General features: G+C 49.9%; 2 protein-coding genes and 1 non-coding gene across 4 annotated transcripts in view; 2 read left to right on the plus strand and 1 right to left on the minus strand.

The window, feature by feature from the left end:
• Window positions 1-295, minus strand: part of LOC104481072 (uncharacterized) — an 85,013-nt gene extending 84,718 nt beyond the window's left edge. The window contains exon 1 of the mRNA XM_086748980.1: window positions 217-295. The gene's annotated coding sequence lies outside the window, so the exon portion shown is untranslated. The remainder of the gene's footprint in view (window positions 1-216) is intronic.
• Window positions 296-439: 144 nt separating this feature from the next.
• On the plus strand, window positions 440-512 carry TRNAA-AGC (transfer RNA alanine (anticodon AGC)). Its single transcript has one exon. It is a non-coding gene; the product is annotated as a tRNA-Ala (tRNA).
• A 5,634-nt stretch (window positions 513-6,146) lies between these two features.
• RNH1 (ribonuclease/angiogenin inhibitor 1) lies at window positions 6,147-19,703 on the plus strand. 2 transcript variants are annotated; one of them, XM_086750019.1, is made up of 10 exons: window positions 6,147-6,302; window positions 9,532-9,637; window positions 11,354-11,524; window positions 13,287-13,457; window positions 14,118-14,288; window positions 15,155-15,325; window positions 16,045-16,215; window positions 16,940-17,110; window positions 18,342-18,512; window positions 18,917-19,703. In XM_086750019.1, the coding sequence occupies exons 2-10, from the start codon at window positions 9,552-9,554 to the stop codon at window positions 19,002-19,004; spliced, it is 1,371 nt and encodes a 456-aa protein (XP_086606145.1). In that variant the 5' UTR covers window positions 6,147-6,302; window positions 9,532-9,551; the 3' UTR covers window positions 19,005-19,703. The 2 variants fall into 2 exon arrangements, with proteins under 2 accessions (XP_086606145.1, XP_086606144.1); XM_086750018.1 differs by lacking the exon at window positions 6,147-6,302 and adding an exon at window positions 8,449-8,507.
• The last annotated feature ends 582 nt before the right edge of the window (window positions 19,704-20,285 follow it).

Raw genomic sequence — 20,285 nt, forward strand, 5'->3', positions numbered from 1 at the left:
CCAAGCCGCTGGGCACGCAGCCTCCTGCACCCCCCCGCCCCCGGCGCCCCACACACAAGCCCTTTGCTCGCAAGCTCCCTCCCTCCTTCGGTGCTTCCCCACGGACGCTCCCCTCGGAGCTCAGCACGCCGCCGTGTCCCCGGGCGGACCCCGCCGCGCACGCCCGTGTACCGCAACCCCTCTCCCCGCTCCCCGCCGCCCCGGTCCGGTGCTCACCGCGGGGCGCCGCACGGGCGGGCGCGAGTTCCCGGCCCCGCCGCGCATCCTCCGGCGCGCGCCTAGCCCAGCCCAGACCGCCGCGCCGCCTCCGCCAAGCTCCGGCCGGCGCGGCCTCGCGCAAGCGCAGTGGGAGCCCCGAACAAGACGCGTAACAGCCAGCACCGCACGCTGTCTCGCAAGAAGAGAATAGAAGGGTGCCGGAAGAGAGCGGTTTACGGCAGGGGAATTAGCTCAAATGGTAGAGCGCTCGCTTAGCATGCGAGAGGTAGCGGGATCGATGCCCGCATTCTCCAAGTAGCCCCTTTTGTGTGGGTTTTCTTTCTCCCCCCTGGCTGCCAGGCCGCACCGTTCTGCTTTTACGATCCACCAATACATTTTGCTTTTTCTTTTTTTTTTTTTTTTAAATTCCTTAAATTCTTATTCCCTTCCTTAAAATTCCTAACGATACATTTGCTTAACCCGCAGCTAAGGCAAGCAGAGCACAGTCTGCTGCAGCATGCACCATGCTGCAAGAGGGCCTTTTGCTTTCTGGTTTAATACTGGACAAGGCCCCGCAACAGGGAGCGGCACCCAGTCCTCTGGTAGAGCCGAAACACTCGTTTGCCTTTGGTAAATTTGAGAGGGAATCAAAATACCTCATGGAAGCATTTATGTATATGCCGTTCAGCCAAAAATTGGCAAGATCTCACCCAGTGAATTTATCCAGGTGCGAAGTTCAGGCAAATATTCAAATTCTTCGCATTCTGCTATTTATTACTCTACTGCAATAAGCCACAAGGAATAGTCAAATACTTTAAAAAAAAAAAAGAGAGTGGATTTTAAAAACTGAAGGTGTCTCGTGGGAAAAAATCTAACTCCATAGGAATACACGCGGTTGGCATTTCCATTCCAGTCACAAGCTGAACTGGAAACTGAAGGTGGAAAACAATTCCATGCACTTTCCCTGGTTACATGGATGAGGAAATGACCACCCTGACAAACTGCAAAGAGGGGAATTCAGCTTTAAAGCTGCTGACAGCCCCCAGCTTACACCGGAGCAAACCGCAGAGCACCCCATCCCCAGATCTTTGGGGGAGCCTGGGTCAGGCCAACCCCTCCACAGAGCATACACCTGAGACCTGGGGCTGTTGGTGAGGGAAGAGACCCGGCTGGGAGCCCATGCTCTGAAATCCCAGGGGACATCCTAGCAGATTCATCAGCTCCCCAAGCGGGACCTGGGGCACGGCGGAAAATATCAGTAGGTGCCTTCCAGGCTGACCAAATTCTTCTGCAACACCCTTCCATTAAACCGTGCCTTCAGAAAGAGTAAGAAGCCTTCACGTTACTGGGTCTCCTTTTAAAAAGAATAAACCTGGGGAAACTGTTTAAATAAGACAATTGCAAATCAATTCCCAATAGCCCAAAGACAAACTGGATTGAACAGAGGATGCAGTGACTTTTCAAAGTGATTATTTGGGACAAATACCCATGAATTCTCATGGGCAGTCCCACGGAGTCTAGAGAGAGATGTCTCCACCGGCAGTGGACATCTCCACCAGTCCTGCCCAGAAAATGGCAATAGTAACATGCAAACTGAAGTACGAAAAACAGTTGAGAGTATGGTTGTTGAGGTTTTTTAACCTGAAGATTTAATTCTTGCCTTTTAAAGCTGGTTTACACTCAGGCTTCTGAGTTCCAAACAAACTGATGAAATAACCAGCTGTCACTACAACGATCTTCAAGGTTTCAACAATTCAAGTCTTCCTATGCAGCAGGATTTAACAGGAGAGTGAAATCCATCGCGGTCTCCTATTTCATCAGCTGCTACGCAGCTGGCACAAAGAGACTGTATTATAAAATACGTTTGTGTCTGCAGTCCGGTCCTCTCGTTTTCCCTTCCAGCTTTGGCTTCATCTCAACCCTTGAGCCCTGAGATATCTTGGTGGCCACAGGCAACCTCGAGATGATGGAAAACTGAAGGAGGACGGTAAGTTGGGTCAAACTGATGCTGCATCGCCCTCTGCAGACTGGCAGGCAACAACTGCTACGGGTTGAGAGAGAAGATGCAGAAGAAAAACAAGGCTGGGCGAAAAATCCCGCTGCCCATACTTTTTCTGCAAGTTGATGCAGTGCAGCAGTGGATGAACACGTCTGGAAAGCTCCATTTCCTTGGGGCCCCGTTTTCACTGGGCCCACAGTAAAAGAGTGCATGCACAGGGATAAAATATTCCGCACACACTCACAGCACTATTTCATCATAATGATTTCCACTCCCCCAAAGAATAAAACCAGCGCGAAACAAAGAGACCAGCTTTTCTTTTACAAGAACAAGACGACCACATCAGAACAGCTATAAATTCCTCCCTAATGGCTTTCTTGTGGGAATCTATACCGAGCTGCCGCAGTGTGGAGCATCCATATGTGTGCGTGCACGCACACAACTTGGGTGAGCGTTTGCCTGTATTTGCCGAGGAGCCCAAAGCTTGCTCAGCCACCTCGCATCCCCCAGTTGCATGCTACCGGCATGTGTTTATTGTCCTCCTCCCCTTTTTGCTCCTGAGGCATCAGCTAAGCCACAGTGTCAGGTTCTCCACTCTGGCCCACAGATGCTTTTTCTCCCCAGCGCTTTAACAGCCTGCTGGCTTTTCAGGAATGACCCAAGTTTTGCATTTCCTCCCTCTACAAAGCCATACTGTACGTCACACACAAGCTCAAGGAACAAATGGCTTCCAGCAATGGATCAAGTGGGAGTTAAAACAAAGCTCTCTGTGCAACAAATGGAGCTGGGCATATGCTTATGTCTCGCTGCTTTGATTGTCACTGCTGAGTTTATGTAATGAATTTGCTGGTTGGCATCATGTAGTCAAATTAGCGAAAGATCTCTCACTGCCCTGAAAATTTTGTTGTCTTTAATTGCAATTAAGTATACACATAGAAAGCAGAATGGGAATCTGCTAGAGGGGGAAATCTGCTCTGGTGAGACCCCACCTGGAGTACTGTGTCCAGTTCTGGAGGCCCCAACATAAGGACATGGACCAGTTGGACAGGGTCCAGAGGAGGGGCACAAAGATAATCAGAGGGCTGGAGCACCTCTCATATGAGCACAGACTGAGAGAGTTGGGGCTGTTCAGCCTGGAGAAGAGAAGGCTCCAGGGAGGCCTTATAGCGGCCTTCCAGTGCCTACAGGAGGCCTACAGGAAAGACAGGGAAAAACTCTTCAGTTGGGCCTGTTGTGATAGGACGAGGGGTAATGGGTTTTAAATAGAGAGAGGTAGATTCAGATTAGATATTAGGAAAAAAATTTTACGCTGAGGATTGTAAAACACTGGAAGAGGTTGCCCAGAGAGGTGGTGGAGGCCCCATCCCTGGAAACATTCAAGGTCAGGTTGGACGGGGCTCTGAGCAACCTGATCTAGTCAGGGGTATCCCTGCTCCTTGCAGGGGGGTTGGACTAGATGACCTTTGAAGGTCCCTTCCAACCCTAACCATTCTATGATTCTGTGAAAAGGCAAAGCTTTCAGCTTCCACTAATGAGCCTAGTTTACATATCCTTTTGTAAGTTTGCTCTAGGGTCATGTGTGTAAGTTTAGATTTAGAATGGAGTCATCTTAAATGCAGAGGCACATCTCAGCTTCCCCAGATCCCAGGACAGAGTACTTCCCCTTGGTGGGTCCATGCCAGCCGTGCCCACAAGCGGCAGGGGCAAGGCAGGCACCACCATGCTCTCCCTCCCTGGTACAAAGGCCAAAGGAGGTGGAGGCCCTAAAAAAAGGGGACATAAATGTGAGTGATCTCAAAAAGGACATTGGGAAACAGTGGTAAAGAAGGAAACATAGGGCAGATGTCACCGTCAGACTCCTCAGGGAGTCAGACCTAAGTCTGTGCGAATGCCCTGATGGATGTACCTTCCACGCCAGGAGTCTTCCACTGCTTCTGTGGAAAGACACACACATGGATTTCTCACCGGTATTCGCTGTTGAGTATCTCAGCCCTGTTTGGCAGAGTTTCCTCTGGATTTGTGTGCATCTGGGTGAGTAGGACAGCCTGGTCCTGCTGGCTGGGGAAAGGGCAATAGATTTTCCCCAAAATGCCTTTTGTTATCCCCACAGTGAGAGCAGCTAAAGGGACAGCGAGGAGATAGAAGCTGATAACACCTTGGCATGGCCGCTTGGCTTGTAAATCTAGTTTTTCACCAGCACAGACCAGTGTGTAGTGGGTGCTTTGACCAGGGCAGGAGGTCTACGGAAGGTCCACGTGACATAAATCACTCTGAAACCTCTAACAAACACTAGACTTTGTCCTTTGGAGACTCCTGACGTAGCAGCGGGTCAGGAACCAAGAGCAGCGAGGTGCCAGCAGTGGCTGGATACGAAATGGCACCATTGCTGTCCGGCTGAATGACAGGCATCTAATTTCAAATTACTGGTGGACCAGGAGGAAGATGCAACCTCTTGCTAGCGTTCGCTTACTTCCTAACACAGGTGGTCTTCTTGAAAGCATCACGCAAAGCAAGAATGGCAGGGACATCCTTCACCGTCCGCAGCATCCCACCTACCCGCCTGCCGGGGACCGCCCCAGCAAGCACTGCAGCCAGATGCTTCTGCCATCCCCAGGCTTGCAGCTGGGGTTCAGCAGGTTTCAGATCAGACCCAGGGGCACAAGGACTGTTCCAGCAGCCCCTTTGTGTGGACAACCCTCTCTTTCCTGGCAGGGAACGGGGAAGAGGTGCACCCTCTGGCATTCAGCTCTTTTCTGGGCAATAAGGAGGGTGGGTTTTAGCTATTTTTGCTGTTCTGGTGGTCGGTTCCCATGTCATCCAGAAGAAGGATAATAAAGGCAACTGGGGGGGGGGAAACATCTGGTGCTCCCGCTGGGGTGCAACAAAGACTGTGCTTCCCAGCCTGCGCCGCCATCTCCTCTGCTGGCGTCAGGAGCCACGGGAGGGGAAAACAGAGCTGGCCTTCTGCCTCCGGTTCGTTGGCAGTCTATTCAAACATCAAATTAACGTTCACACTGTTGAGGATGGGGACGGAGAAGGTGGGTTACTTCAACCTGCAATTAGTGTGCGGTACGGCTTGAGGGATGGCAGGGTAATCCTCGGGGAGGGGAAGAGCCAGCGAGAGTTTGGGAGGAGGAGGTGTAGGACCAGGGGCCCTGCTTGCTGCCGAGAGGCAATTTTAGGGAGGCATGACTAGGGCTGTTCCCAGGGGACCCTTCCAGGCTGTGTGAGCATCCAGTTTGCACAGGAGGAGAGGGCTGCCAGTGCCCTAGCCCCTGCCACAGGGAGTAACCCCCAGGTGAGGTGGCAGGGAGGTGGCAATGTGCTCAGCACCACTCCCCATCCAGGTGGGACAGGGCTTGCCTGAGGAACGGAAAAACTATTTGGAAACTCCAGCATCTCTATGTGTGCTTTAACACTGTGGTGGCCTCATTTTCAGATGGATCCTTCAACGGCAGCTACTCCCTTGCTCGGGGCTAAACCCTAGCAAGTGCCTATGTAATGGGGGGTGAGATATTAAAGCTGCCTCCAAAGAATCATAGAATAGTTTGGGTTGGAAGGAGTCCAACCCTCCTGCAAGAAGCAGGGACATCTCCAACCAGATCAGGTGGTTGCTAAGAGCCCTGCCCAGCCTGGCCTTGAACGTTTCCAGGGATGAGGCATCAACCACCTCGCTGGACAACCCGTTCCAGTGTTCCACCACTCTCACTGTAAAAAAAATTTTCCTTATATCAAGTGTGAATCTGCTTCCTTCTATTTTAAAAACATTACCCCTCGTCCCATCACAACAGGCCCTGCTGAAGAGTTTCTCCCTGCCTTTCTTATAAGCCCCTTTAGGTACTGGAAGGAAGTATCAGGTTTCATCATCAGGTTTTGTGGGATATTTGTTTGCTTTGTCACTAAGCTCGGTAGGATCGTGTACAGAGCATGGCTCCGCCAGTCTCTGAAGAGCTGCTCTGGGAGGAAAAAAGCCATCACGACCCAAAACTGCTTTTCTCCCTCTAGCAGGCACCGTGTGTACAACTGCAGAGGTTGCGTAGTAACGGCAGCAGGAAGGCGTCAGCTCTGCCCTCCTCGCTCCCTGCAGAGCGCCGAGAAGAGCGAGGTACGTACCAGCAGCAAAACCGGGCTCTGAAACTCCCTAAACTTTCCCTTCTGCTTACCGAGGAGCACGCAGCAATTTCAAAGTCTTGCGTTGCGGAGGCTGCTTTGTAGGGAGCGGCTGTTGAGTGAGCCAGGGGGATGGGAACGGGGTGTTTGTAGGGAGAAGAAACTGGGGAGATGCTCAGATTTTGGGGGAGAGGATGGGAGGTGACTCAGTATGTTGTTGAGAAAGCTCTTGGCACTTCCAGACCTTTCTTTGCTCTGTCTTGTGAAAGTCTGAACGAGCTTTTACTGGGGCAAAAAGTACTGGGAAACAATAGGGAGAGAGGGAGTCGCCGGCAGCCGGAGGAGGAAGCGAGCCCAGCGATGACGAATGCCGTCCAGCCCCGGCCAGGCACTGGCATCCCCGCTCCCGCCACGGGACTGTTTTTTTGGGCAACCTGCCGGTCGCTGGGATCAGCGGCATGGGGAAAGCATGGGGAGGGTGACAGCCGTCCTAGCAGCAAAACTCCGACGCGCCCGTCCTCCATTGCTCTCACAGCTTCATTCCAAACCGCTTAGTGGAGAGGCCTTTGTGCCGGCGAGGTGCGGCTGGGCTGCTCGTCAACGTGTTGTGCTAATGAGGGAGACAGAACACAGGAGAGGATAAGTCAGGGACAGACAGATGGAAGGGCAGGAGAGGGGGGACATCCCAGGCTCTCCAAGCTGGCCCTTGTACCCAGCCGTCTGGGGAGCTGGAAGTCAGGGAGACAGCACCTAGGAACGGATATTTTTGTTGTCATTCCCAGTTCAAACAGCTCCAGCCTCCCCGGGGAAGTACGAGGGGGGATCCTGTGTCCTCTGGCCAAGACCCTTCCATGTTCCCTCTCCCCTGGGTGCCCTGCATGCATCCCCATCGCACTCCGGATCCCAGCATGGGGCTGGGGTTGCCCTCCCAGCGCGGGTGGGACAGCTGCCCATTTAAACGTTTGATCCTCCCGACCCTCGCACATCCCCTCTCCACAGGGATTTCCCCTTGTCCTGTCTTGTTTCCTGCGCATGCCAATGCTCCTGCTCCGGGGGGAGACAGGGGTGGATGGGGAAGGGGGGAAAGAAAAGGGTGGAAACAGTGGAGGAAAGGAGGGAAGCAAGGGAGAAAATGAAAAAGAGAGAAGTAGGGAAAAGGGAGGGAAAAGGGAGGGAAAGGGGGAAAAAGGAGGGCCGAAGGGTGGAAAAGGAACAAAAGAGGGGAGGGGAAAAGTTGGGAGAAGGAGGGAAGGGGGAGAAAAGAGGGAAGTGAGGAGAAGACAGGAAAAAGAGAGAAAGAAGGGAGAAAGAGGGAATGAAGTGAAGAAAAAGAAGAATGAGGGATGGTGAGGAGGGAGAAAGTAAAGGGAAAAGAGGGGAAAAGAAGGGAGGAAAAACAGGGAGGTGGGGAAGGCACAGGAAAAAGAGAAGGGGAAGCTGAGAAGGGGAAAAGAGAGGAAAAAGAAGGATGTGAGGAAAACAGGGAAAAAGAGGGAAGGAAGAGGATATGGAGGAAACAGAAGAAGAAGAGGGGAGGGGGGAAAGAAGGGAGGAAAAAGGGAAAAGAGGAAAGCGGAAAAGAAGGGAGGGAGAAAGGCGGGGGAGAAGGAAAGTAGAGAGAAGTTGGAAAAAAAAAGGAAGAAAGGGAAAGGTAAGAAGGAGGAAAGAGAGAGGAAAGGCGGAGAAGTGGCAGGGAGGGCAGGAAAAATGGGAGGGAGGGAAGGGAGAGAAAGAGGAAAAAACGGAAGAAAAGGGAAAAAGGGGGAGGAAGCAGGGGACAAATCCAGCCCCCCTCCGCTCCGCTCCGGGCCGCCGCGCCCGCCCCGCGGGGCGGAACTGGGCTGGGACCGGGGCGGAACTGGGCTGGGACCGGGGCGGGCGTCGGCGGCTGCGCGGGCGGGCGGAGCGGAGCGGAGCGGAGTGGAGCGGAGCGGCGGGGCCGGGGAGGGGAGGGGAGGGGAGGGGGAGGGAAGGAAAAGGAAAGCAGAGCAAAGCAAAGCAAAGCAAAGCAAAGCAAAGCGGGGCGAGTTCCGGCGTTAACTACGGGGCGAGAAACGGGAGTGTGGGGGAAGCGTTGTGAGCCAAGAGGCGGCTGCCCGCGGCGGAGCGGCCGGGCCGGCGGGTGTGTCCGCCTGTTTGGTCAGAGGGGTGAAACGGGAAAAACCCGCCGTGCTCGGCGTCCTGGATTCCTCCGTGACCGGTACGTACTCGGCGGGGGAAGGCAGTGGTGAGCTGCCCTCGGTAACGCGTGGTGGGGGTTTTGTACTGTTCACATTCCAGTGCGATTGCTCAGGAGATTTTTAATTTTAATTTAATTTTTTTTTTTTTTTTTTTTTTTTTTTTTTTTTTTTACAAATTCCCTGTAGGCTGAGTCATGTTAGCAAAGCCAAGTCGCCAGCACTGCTTTTTGTCACCTACTGGAGCTCTGTCTTTAATACTCGCCCATGTAGACTCAGCCTAGAGCTCAGCTGTTGGCCTCGGCGTGTTTTTGTGCATGTTTACCTGCAGCTGCTCCGTGAGATGTCGTGTTTACATCAGTTCAGAAATGCACTTTGATTGCAGAGCAAAAAAAATTCCTGCTTACCAGCTTCTCTCTGCTTGGCCTTGCCCAGCCAGAATGACCTTTCAAAGCCTGGATATCAAGTCGTGGAGCAACACTTCTCCCAGCCACCTAGGTTCCACCTCTCACATACAGACGTGGCCAGCAGGATTTTCAGTCTGAGCCCAGGGCAGTTCTCGTGCTCATCTTTGTCATTCACCCTTATTCTCTCAAAAACACCCTGATTTTAAGTATAGCTTGAGGTCCCACAATCAGCCAGGTTTGCCATGCTGGTAATACTCAGTGGCTGTTCCGCGTGACAGTGAGAGAGGAGCACCCATGCCTCTAAAAACCTCCTAGTTAAGCTCTCTTGCAGAGGGAAGAGGAGCATCTTAGTCTCACACAAGCAGCCTTCATATAACAAGCTGTTGCCATGTCTGTCCAGGATCTGTGTGCTTTTTGCCTCTCGGAGGAGGGCCTTGCCGAGTCCCAGACAAAGCCGCCCCAACACTGCTGGCTCGCACTGGTGCTTGCAGCAGGCTGGTGTTGGAAAAACACAATCTGTCCTCTTCGCAGAGTGTAACTCGTGGCTGAGAGCTGGGGGCGTTGAAGAGGATTGTTGCTTCTCAGTCAATGAAAAAAAGAACAGTTTGATTTTTTGTGGGTTTTTTTTTTACATTTTCAGATCTTATCTCAACTGACAAAATGGAGCTCGACATCCAGTGTGAGGAGATGAGCCCATCTAGATGGGCTGAACTTCTGTCCACCATGAAATCCTGCAAAACCATCAGGTAGTAACTACTTGCATGTCATCTCTTCTAAGTAAGCACTGTTGTGTTTCTCTCCTGTGTTTCTGAACTGCAGAACTGTTGATCTGTGGCTTTGAAATTGCACAGTATCAGGAATGGTTCTACCTATTTTTATCCAGAAAGTTAATTTAAAGGGGGGAAAAAATCTCCACCCTCTTCCAAAGTTTTTTCAAGTATAGATGAGCATCCTTTGGTGTGAAGTGATGTTGCCATCATTCTATGGTGTGCCATAGAACTCAGCTAGGTAATGTGGCTGTCTAAACATGTGACCATTGTTTTGGTAATTCTGTGTTTCTTTTTCTCCCTTACGAGAGGGAGGACATGTCTCTGTGCTTACTAGGTTGCACGCTCTCTGGGCCGCAGGTCAGATGCTGTCAAGTAACTGTTACTTAATAGTCACAAGCCACGTGCCATCAGCTTTTAATTCTTCACTTGGCCTTCAAAAGTACCTGCCTTGTGCATTGAGCAAACCACTGTGAGAGAGGCGTCTCCTAGAGTGTAAGCTGTAGGACAGGGTTCAGAAGAGTTGCTTCTACACTCTTCCCTCTCTTCTGGTTGGGAATTCACACCCTGTGGGCTGGCATCATCCTGCTTGGGCTGGAGAGGATGGGCTGCATCAAGCCAGCGATGGCTTGGAGGAGGTCAGGCAGGTTGAAGGTGACTTGCTTTTGTTTTGTAAAGGAGCTTTTTGCAGGCAAGCTTCATGGGCCTGACCTTGACTTCCCAAGGTCTGCCTTGGGTGGCAGAAGGCAGTGGGATGGTTGTCTGCTGGGCAGAGGCTGGGCTGCTCAAGACGTAGTGGATGAGAGCGGCTGCAGCAGGGATTCTGACATGATCCCATTGGGGACCAAGTCTTCTTGCCAGAGGAAGGGAAGGAGAAGCCTACTAGAGCCTCAGTTTTCATAGCGTTGTCAAAGGAGAAATGACCAGGTAACTTTTGGCAGTCCCGGCTGTGGCTGTGGCAGTGCATGGGGCTGTAGGATTCTTCATGACACCTTCCTTTTGCCCCATGTCTTTTCTTCCTCCCTGTACACCTCCCTGCCTGTCCTGGGCTCCTAATCCTTTCCTTGGCTCTCCTTTCAATTCAAGTCCCCCCCATCAATTTAGCAACAACTAGAAAAATGCTGATGTTCCAGTGAGAGAACTGCCACACTGCAAACTCACAGTTTGTGAACTGAGAGTCATGCCGGAGAGAGGTGGTGCAGAGCGGCGTGACTCACCTACATGAGACCAAGCTACTGATGGGTGTCTGGGGCTGGCTGAAGACCCAGCTTGGCTGGTCTCGGTGCAGAACCAGTCTGACAGCTTGTAAGCTGGCCTCTGGTTAGACGTGTGTTTAGATACCTGGTGTTTTGTCGCTATCGATGTTTAAATGAAAGTGTGTCCTCCAGGTGAAGCCCTGCCAAGGGGGAGATTACTTGAGTCACATGCCCTCTTCTGTGCAGCACAGAGGAGGTCCGTGGCCTGGGGAATGGCCATCCAGCCCCTCCTGTACTGCAGCCCTGCAGAGAGAGCAGGTCTTGGTTTGGGCCGTGCATCACCCAGCAGCCATGCACATACTTACAGAGGCATCCCGGGGACTGCAGAGGAGTAAATCCCCCACTTTGCTTTCATGGGGGTATTTGTTCTCCCTGTTCCAGCCAGGAAGAACAGAACAACTGCAAGGATTAAAGTGCTCCTTCTCTCCTTCTCTTTCAGGCTGGATGACTGCAGTCTCTCCAGCAGTAACTGTGAGGATCTCTCTTCCATCATCAATACAAATCCATCCCTCACAGAGCTGAAGCTGAACAACAATGAACTGGGAGATGCAGGCATTGAATATCTGTGTAAAGGGTTGCTGACGCCAAGCTGTAGCCTGCAGAAGTTATGGTAAAGCTGTGTTGATTGTCTTGCTCTAACATGTTTGCAGTCTGCTGTGGGTGAAGTCATGAGGCAAACCAGTGTGTGTTGGCAGTAAGAGCCACGCCAGTGCATCTCAGCAATTACCGAGGTCAGATGGTTGGAAAATCCCAAAAGTTTTTATGTAAGTGATATATTTATTGGAAGACTCTAGATCATCAGTCTGTCTTCCTTTGTCTTCCCCACTGAGGGAAGGACGGGTGGGGTTTTTCCAGCCAAGCGAAGACTTTCTGCTGACTTTCTTTAGACGAGGTAGCAGATCTTCCCCTGGCCTAGGCAGCTGAATTATCTCTTTAGGCTGGTTTGAACAAAAGTGTGACCACAGAGAGCCCCACTCTGCCATTAGCACATACCTCCCATTTTCACAAGTGCATTTTTCAGAGGGCTCTTCTGCCAGTTCTAAGCACAGTGTTTAGCGTCTGGTCCAGTTTGCTCACTCCTTTCTCTAGGAGCCAAGCAAAAGGCTGTTCTCATGAGCCTTGGTGTTTCATGAGTTGTCAGTCTTTCTGCGCTCTGTCAGACTGGCTCTGCCTCAAGCCTTGTCTTTTCAGTTGGGCAAGGCCAGCTTGGTTCAAGACAACTTCTTTTGCAGAGGCAATAGCAGCACGTTATAGCACTATTTGTCTTCCTTTGGCAACCATGGTGCAGGAGCTTTAGTCAAAGCCAGTGGCTGCTGCCCCTGCTCCTCAGTGACCCGCCAGGAGATGCTACCTTCTCTGTCCAGCATCTCTTCTGCAGGGTACTGGAGTCCTCCAGCTCTTGAGGTGGATCTAGGCTCTTCATGACACTACCTTGTAAAAATAATTTGCTTTTTAGATCAGATATGCCCACTTCAAAGTCCCAGTGCCCCCTGCCAGGAGAATTAACTGACAAATAGAAGGAAAGTTGACTGTGAAGCTAATCAAACTTCTACTCTGATGGGCCTTCAAGATATAACTGTCATACTCTGTACTGGAAGACTAACACAAGTAATTTTTCAGGGAGTTTGTCCTAAGCTTCAAACTTCTCCACATGCTCAAGCCTGGATTAGGCTGTTTCAGTCCTGTAGTAACATAACTGTCTATTTTTGGGGTTCTGGTAAAGTGCCTTAGGGAATAAAAGAGCAACCAAACCCAAGTCAAACTTAGTACCACCACTCACAAGTCCTCTTGGTTGCAGAAAGTCTTGTCCAGTAACTCTAAACACCCCATAGCAATACTGGTGTGGTTCCTGCACTACTTCTCCCAGCCTGAGTGCTGAAGGATCAGCTTTGTAGATCTTTCTTGTACTATACCATTAAAATTCTAAATTATATCCAGGGATTTAAGCCAAGTTGGATGAGGTTTTTACTTTTAGCTACTCTGGATCGCATTTCCAGAGGGGGCAAGAAATCAGAAGATGGCATTGCTTTATCTCTGAGATAAGCATCATGATGATTAATACACTTCTATAAAGCAGTTGTCATGCTGCTTAATGTAGGGTGGATCCTTCTTCTGCCAGAGGTGCTATATGAGCAATTACACTGAAGGGAGCACGGCACCTGTTCTTTGTGCTACAGGTACAATACTAGCAGATAGAGTATTTTGGCACACCTTTAAACTAGCAGTACTAACCTGGACATGCCACTTTCTAGAGGGTTACACACTGTCAGTGCCACAGTGTCCTTTCAAACCTCAGCAGATGCACCTCTCTGAGAAGAGTGTCTGTAATTTGGGGATGCATTTCCCTCATCCTGATTGCCTCTCTCCTTCAGGCTGCAAAACTGCAATCTGACAAGTGCCAGCTGTGAGACTCTGCGCTCCGTCCTCAGTGCACGGCCATCCCTGACAGAGCTGCACGTAGGTGATAACAAACTGGGAACTGCTGGAGTGAAGGTGCTGTGTCAAGGGATGATGAACCCCAACTGTAAGCTGCAAAAGCTGCAGTAAGTACTCACTGGGCTTTTTTGGTCATCAGACGGGTCATGCTTGTCTTTCGCTTGAGACAAGCAGGAGTTTTGTTGCCAGATGTGGATTTCTTCCCGTTTTATCTGAAATTGTGTCATGCTTATTCATGCTGGTAGGTTTCGTGGGTCTGTAAAAGCTGAGTGTCTATTCCTATAGGCTTTGTTTAGCCCTCCTGGCAGTGGTGACTGCTAATGTAGGACCTCTCAGATGCCCGGGAAAGTCTGATTCTGCTGCACTTGGTCTTTGTTTTATGTCTGAGCGGGATCCAGGTCTATTTGCAGCCCCCAGCTGCTCCCAGGAAGGCTCAGTGGCGAGGCTGCGTGATGTGTTGCAATGCAGCCTGTCGTGTGTTCCAAGGCAGCCTCTGCATTGGTTTAACGGAGGACTAGTGTAAAAATGGGGTGGATAATTAGCCTTGTTAGGACCCCCTGGGGTCTAGTTTAAGAATTAAAACTTCCTGAAATAAGCAGAGAGATGCTGTTAAAAACTCTTACAGTTTTCACGCGTTGCCTGCTCTCAGCTCGTGTTGGCATGTTCTCTGCCCTGGCTAACACACATTTTCCACAGCTGCTATCTTGCAGATAGCGGGACATGGTGAAGATGGTTGTTTTCCCCCTGGCCTTCTTTTCTCCTTGCAGGCTGGAGTATTGCGAACTCACAGCTGATATTGTGGAAGCTCTCAATGCTGCTCTGCAAAGCAAGCCCACCCTGAAGGAGCTCAGCCTGAGTAACAACACGCTGGGAGATACAGCTGTAAAGCAGCTGTGCCAGGGACTGGTGGAGGCAAGCTGCAACCTGGAGTTACTACAGTAAGGAAGAGCTGGTCATCTCTAACTGCAACTAGTCCTGCTGCTAGTCATACCATCCATAGGACAGGAACAATTATTGACACAAATGCTTGAAATTTAGGCCAGTTTTTTTTCTAGCTCAGATTTCTGTAACTGGAAACTGCAAGCTGTCAGGTTTGGGTTTTTTTGACTTTTTTTTTTCTTTTTTTTTTTTTTTTTTTTTTTTTTTTTTTTTTTTTAGCATGTGATTCTGAGCTCATTCTTATGCCTGTTGGTACACAGCATGAGCATGTACCCCGGGTTAAACCTGCAATTACAAGGGGTGACTGCTTGCCAGTATCTCAGAGCAGAGGAGCAATCACCCTCAGTTGCTCCAGTTCTTACCCCCAAATTACCAGCTGAGTATATTTATTCAAATCCCTTTTTTACTTCAAAACAGAGATGCTGGATTTGGCCTCATATCTCAGGTGAAGTCTCTGAAGGGCTTTAGGGGAGAAGTATGATTCATTTTACCTTGCCCCTGTGCTTCAACAGGGGTTGGCTGCCAGGGCTGCAGGTACAGCCAAAAAGGTCCTCTTAAAAATGACTGTCGATGTAAAGAGGGAGTTTGGCAGAAACAATCCTTGCATTAATGGATGTGCATGGGTGAGTCAGAGTAAAAGTGCCCTGCAGCCTCATGGAGTACAGGAGCAGTGTGTTGCCTCACCCAGAGCCTGTCTAGGATACCTGTGTCATCTCTGAGCCTTGCAGGGTCTACCCATGCTGAGCTGCACTGGTTTGCAGCAAGGAACAAGCTCATAGCCCCTGCTCAGTCTGAACTGGGCATGTTGGGGTGTATCTAACAGTGGGTCTGGAGCAGCAACTCCAGCTGTGCCTTTTTCCTGCAGCCTGGAGAACTGTGGCATAACCAGCGACAGCTGTCGGGAGATCAGCGCTGTTCTCAGTACCAAGTCATCGCTGATAGATCTTTCTGTGGGGGATAACAAGATCGGGGACTCCGGTCTGGCTCTGCTGTGCCAAGGACTGATGCATCCTAACTGCAAAATCCAGAAGCTATGGTAAGGGGAGGCAGAGGTTACTTAAATCCCTCCTGGAGCCTCTGGGTTGTCTATGTTGTGCTGCTGGTTTGCTCCCAAGCGGAAAGTTTCTCAGTTACACCCCCTAGTGAAACAAGAGTGTCTCTGCTGCAAATTAGTTGCTTCTCAAAACTGGGTGGAGGACACCATGGACAAGAAGGGCTTCACTGAAATCCCTTGGATCAAATTCTAGGGAGAGGCTGAATTAAAATTTGTGATGATGTTGTCTTGTCTTCCTGTTGAGTTATCTGTGTACTAGAATTGATAGAATAGTTTGGGTTGGAAGGGACCTTTAAAGGTCATCTAGTCCAACCTTCCTGCAAGGAGCAGGGACATCTCCAACCAGATCAGGTTGCTCAGAGCCCCATCCAGCCTGGCCTTGAATGTTTCCAGGGATGGGACATCCACCTCCTCTCTGGGCAACCTGTGCCAGTGTTCTACCACCCTCAGTGTAAAACATTTCTTCCTTATATCTAGTCTAAATTGCATGTTCCTATTTCTTTTTTGTGTTACAAACAGAGCTTTTGGTGCAACGGATGGAAAGCAAGGAGAAAGCTGTGTGGTATGATGCATGAATGGATTTTGTAAAGGATAGGACAAATGAGATGACATAACCAGAAATTCAGAATAGTAAAATAGGACTCTGTTTTCTAATTTAAGTCATTCTTGGGGGAAAAATAATATTTTGTTCTTCCTTGCAGGTTATGGGACTGTGATCTCACAAGTGCTAGCTGTAAAGATCTCTCCAGACTCATCAGTACAAAAGAGACCCTGACAGAGATCAGTCTGATAGACAATAACCTGAGAGACTCTGGGATGGAAATGCTGTGTCAGGCACTCAAGGATCCCAAATCTAAACTCCAGGAGCTATGGTGAGCAGCTGTCAAGTTTCACATACCCACTGCCTTCTTTGGAGACCTCACTGAAGAAAGATGTAGGTGAAGTAATGTCCATCAGATAGATCCTCAGTTGCCATGGTTCCACTTTGGAAGTTTGAAAGGTCTCATGTAATAGCAAAATGAGTGCTATGATCAGATATCTCAGGTCCTCTGCTGGATCCAAGCCCTCTCATTGATTAGTCAAGAGAAGGCTCAGCAACCTCTCTGCTGACACTGTTACTTTAGGCTGGGATGGTCTGGTATCCTGTGGCTGGGAGAGGAAAATTGTTCTTCACATAGAACTTGAACAAGCAGCACTTGAACTTATTACATTGCAAGTTCAGCTCCTGCCTCGTGCTGGGTTCTTCCCCTGCCCTGGTGGCCTGGGAGTTGATGAGGTGCCTCAGGAGTGCACGGTGGAGGTGAGAGTGACTGTGAGAGCAGCACCCTTCGCCTCTGATCGTTCCTGTGCTTTATGGGCAGGTGCCTTTCCTAGGTGTGTGATCTGAGACAGGTATCTCAAATACAAAGAATGGAAGAGCTGCTTTAGAAAGGATCGAGCGGATGAGGGGTTGAGAAGAGTGCAGTGACTGTGGGAAGGCTTTGGTTCCTCTGTTACCGCTGTCTGTGGCTCCTGTAAAGCAAATGTGAAGAAGTGAATGGTGCCTGATACTCTCTGGATCCCCCATCTAGATCTCTTGTCACTTTTGCCTTGCAGGATTAGGGAGTGCGGGCTCACAACTGCTTGCTGCAAGGCCGTCAGCTCTGCTCTCAGCGTGAACAAGCACTTGAAAGTACTGCACATGGGGGAGAACAAGTTGGGAGATGCAGGTGTTGAACTCATGTGTGAAGGGCTGCTGCACCCCACCTGCAACATCCAGTCCCTATGGTAAGGTGCACCCTCAGGAGTCTTCTCTCTTGCTGTTACCTTTCCAAGATTTGCATGCAGAGAGAAGGAGATAACAGTAGATGGTAGCATGGTATTTTTTTGCTCACATGAAACAAGCTGATGTTTAATTAGTCCACTAGCAAGTAAATGGAAGCCAGAAGTGATTCCATGTATCCTGTCACTCATGGTCTCCTGCAAGTATCTCCTGCATTCATAGCCATTCACAGGCGCTCTCCCAGGTGCAGAACTGAAAGTTCATGGTGCAGTGTACCTTCAGGATCTAAAGCAAAATGTGGGGAGGCTGGAGGGATCTTGCTTTGTTCTGCGAGCTGCTCACTGTAGAGCTTCCCATGCCCTTCTCTGAACTCGCCCACCAGGCCTCTCTCAGGTGGAATGCTGAGATGGAGGAACTGCTGGTCCAGGTCTGGCGCATTAATTCTGATGCCTGCCAGTCGCAGTCCAAAACCTGCCTGAATTCACCATCTGCCTCTTGCTTTCCATAGTCTCTGTGGGTGCCAGCACACGTGCTGGTCCAGCCTCACCAGTAGGAGCAGGAGGCCAGCTGGAGCATTACCTCCAGCCCCATTGTGGGACTTGCTTTCCCCATCTGCCTGTTCCCTTCCCAGGCGAGCACTGAGCTCTGGACTGGTGTGGCTGTGGCCTGCATGATGCTTGGGGCACCATGTTTGTCTCTTCCACACCATTTGACAGAGGCCGGAGCTGTGCTCTGATGCCTGAGACTCACAGTGAGTGAGTTCAGCAGATGAGTCATGGGACACATCAGTAAGACTTGAAGTCTTTACCCAGAAAGATCTGTTTGCTGACCAGTTAAAGCTACTTGGCTCTCAGCTGAGAGGCCTCAGTTGCCCTTTTTAGAGAGGTGCTTGCAAGTCTCAAGTAATAAACTTTATAGATTATTTATCATCGGTTTAAACCAAAGAGAAAATTATGCATAATGTTGAAGTTGAGAATTTGTTCTTAGGATTCCTTCTTCCCCTGTAGCCACACACTGTTAAGCTTTAGGGATGTCTTTTAGGTGTTCAGCAGTCACCACAAGGATAACTGTGTCTGTGGGAAGACCACAGACCAGTCCCTGCTAATGTCTCGGAGATGCCGGCCTAATGGGGATCTCTGGTCCATGCCTGCTGCCTGAGCGTGGGTTGGTGAGCTGGTCTCTGGAGCCATCGCTCACTGCACTGGCCTCTCTCTCCTCTCCATCCCCTCCATGCAGGCTGGGTAACTGCGATCTCACGGCAGCATGCTGTGCAACCCTTGCCACCGTCATGGTTACCAAGCAGTGCCTTACCGAGCTGGACCTGAGCTACAACTCTCTGGAAGATGAAGGCATCAGGAAGATCTGTGAAGCCTTGAGGAATCCCAACTGCAACGTGCAGCAGTTAATGTGAGAGATGTTTGTGGTCCTGCTTGCATTCCCCCTGGCAGGTGGTGAGCTCGAGCGAGCTGGGGGGCTGCTGGGAGAGGGCTGTGAGCACCGGCTCTCTGGGAATTGCAGCTGAGGGCAACTGGTGATGCAAAACACTCCTTTGTCCCTTCCAAGTGATATGACCACAGTGCCTTGATGTGCTTTGGTCCATAGGGCCCAACAACAAGGAGAAGGCGGTGCTGGGGAGGGAGTGATAGAGTCTTATGTTGTAAGGCGTGTTTCTGTCTGTTGGGCCAGACTCTCGAACCTACATGGGGCCCTTTTTGTTACATGATCTTCCCATACCGGCCACTTGTGCATCTTTCTCTCTTCTTAATGGGAGGATGCTCACTGAACCAGTTTGGTTTTTTGTTTATGTGTAGTTTGTACGACATTTTCTGGAGTTCTGAAGTGGATGATGAACTGAGAGCCCTGGAAGAGTCCAAGCCTGAAGTGAAGATCATTTCATGAGTGCTGACTGCCCGCAGAGCAACGTCAAAGCGACGTCCTCTTTTTAATCTGAACTTTTTAATACATAAAGCTAATTAATTTGATAGAGAATTTGCTTGTACCAAAAATGTTTGTGGATTCCCTGAGTGGGTGTCTGGGGAGCTGATCAACCTTTTGTGCTTCTCTGAATATACTAACTCCAAGGCTCATGAAAGCATTGTATGTTTTCAGTGCAGCATTACTATCCTTGAGATAAACAATTACTGGGCATCTTTTAAAAGTGGGTCTCCACCCTTTTAGGAGCTCTTTAATCCCATAATCCCTTCTCATGCATTAGTCAGGCTTTAAAGAGAGCTCCTTTCCAAAGGCAGGAGGAGAACCACCTACTGTATTATTACTGGGTGGTACTTTTGCCAGGTCTCTGTGGAAGGCTCTCCAAAAATATAAATATTTTTTAATCTAAAATGGAGCTGTCCCCTGCCTTTCCCTAGAAGAGTTCTTGGAAAAGGAGTGGTGGCCAAGGCGCTAGAGAAGAAAGAAATTAGCAGCTGTTCAGCGCGTAACTTCAAAATTTGTATTCCTTGAAAAGTGATTTTCCTACAAAAAAAAAGATGCTGTGTGCATTTCTGCTAGTATGGGGCATGATTAAATGGTTTGATATGTTTGCTCTGGCAAGAGTGGTTCTACAGGAACTTCATTAAAAGTCTGTTTGCAAATAAATGCTTCATTTTTCTACTTGTAAAAAGAAAAATGCAATAGATCTGTATATTTGTCCTTTGAGACCAATCCATCACTTCCAAACTACAATACTACTGATATCTTGTTTTAGTAAGTTCCTAGCTGAAGCCTGTCAGAAGAGCTTAGTCAAGGCCTTAAGTGGACAGTAAGCCTAGAAGACATTCCCTTGGTTTGGGGGGACACTGACTGGGTTTTCTTGCCCAGTCAGAGTTTTAATAAACCTTGTTCCAAGGGAAAACGCAGCTGTTATGCACCTAAAACATGGAAGAGCAAACGTAGCTTTAAAAATGTAGGAGACAAACTTGGGTATTGCCCTGGGTGGCCTTGCAAGAGGAATGCTGAAGAAACCCTGTTCCCCAGCATCTCTTCCTAGAGCAGTCACTTGCACATCCTGCCCGGGTGCCCAAGGTAAAGGTGTCCTGCAGGCTTTGGCTTGTGATGCTCGCACATCCATCCCATAGAGGCTGTAACTGGCTTTTCTTTGACTTAAGGAAAGCTTTGACCTAAGCATAGCTTCTACAGTAGCCTTCACAAATCTCAAATGGTGCCTGAGAAGTAGCTTAC

This window comes from Chlamydotis macqueenii, chromosome 5, assembly GCF_036417535.1.
Source record: "Chlamydotis macqueenii isolate bChlMac1 chromosome 5, bChlMac1.mat, whole genome shotgun sequence".
In the NCBI taxonomy this organism is placed as follows: Eukaryota; Metazoa; Chordata; class Aves; order Otidiformes; family Otididae; genus Chlamydotis; species Chlamydotis macqueenii.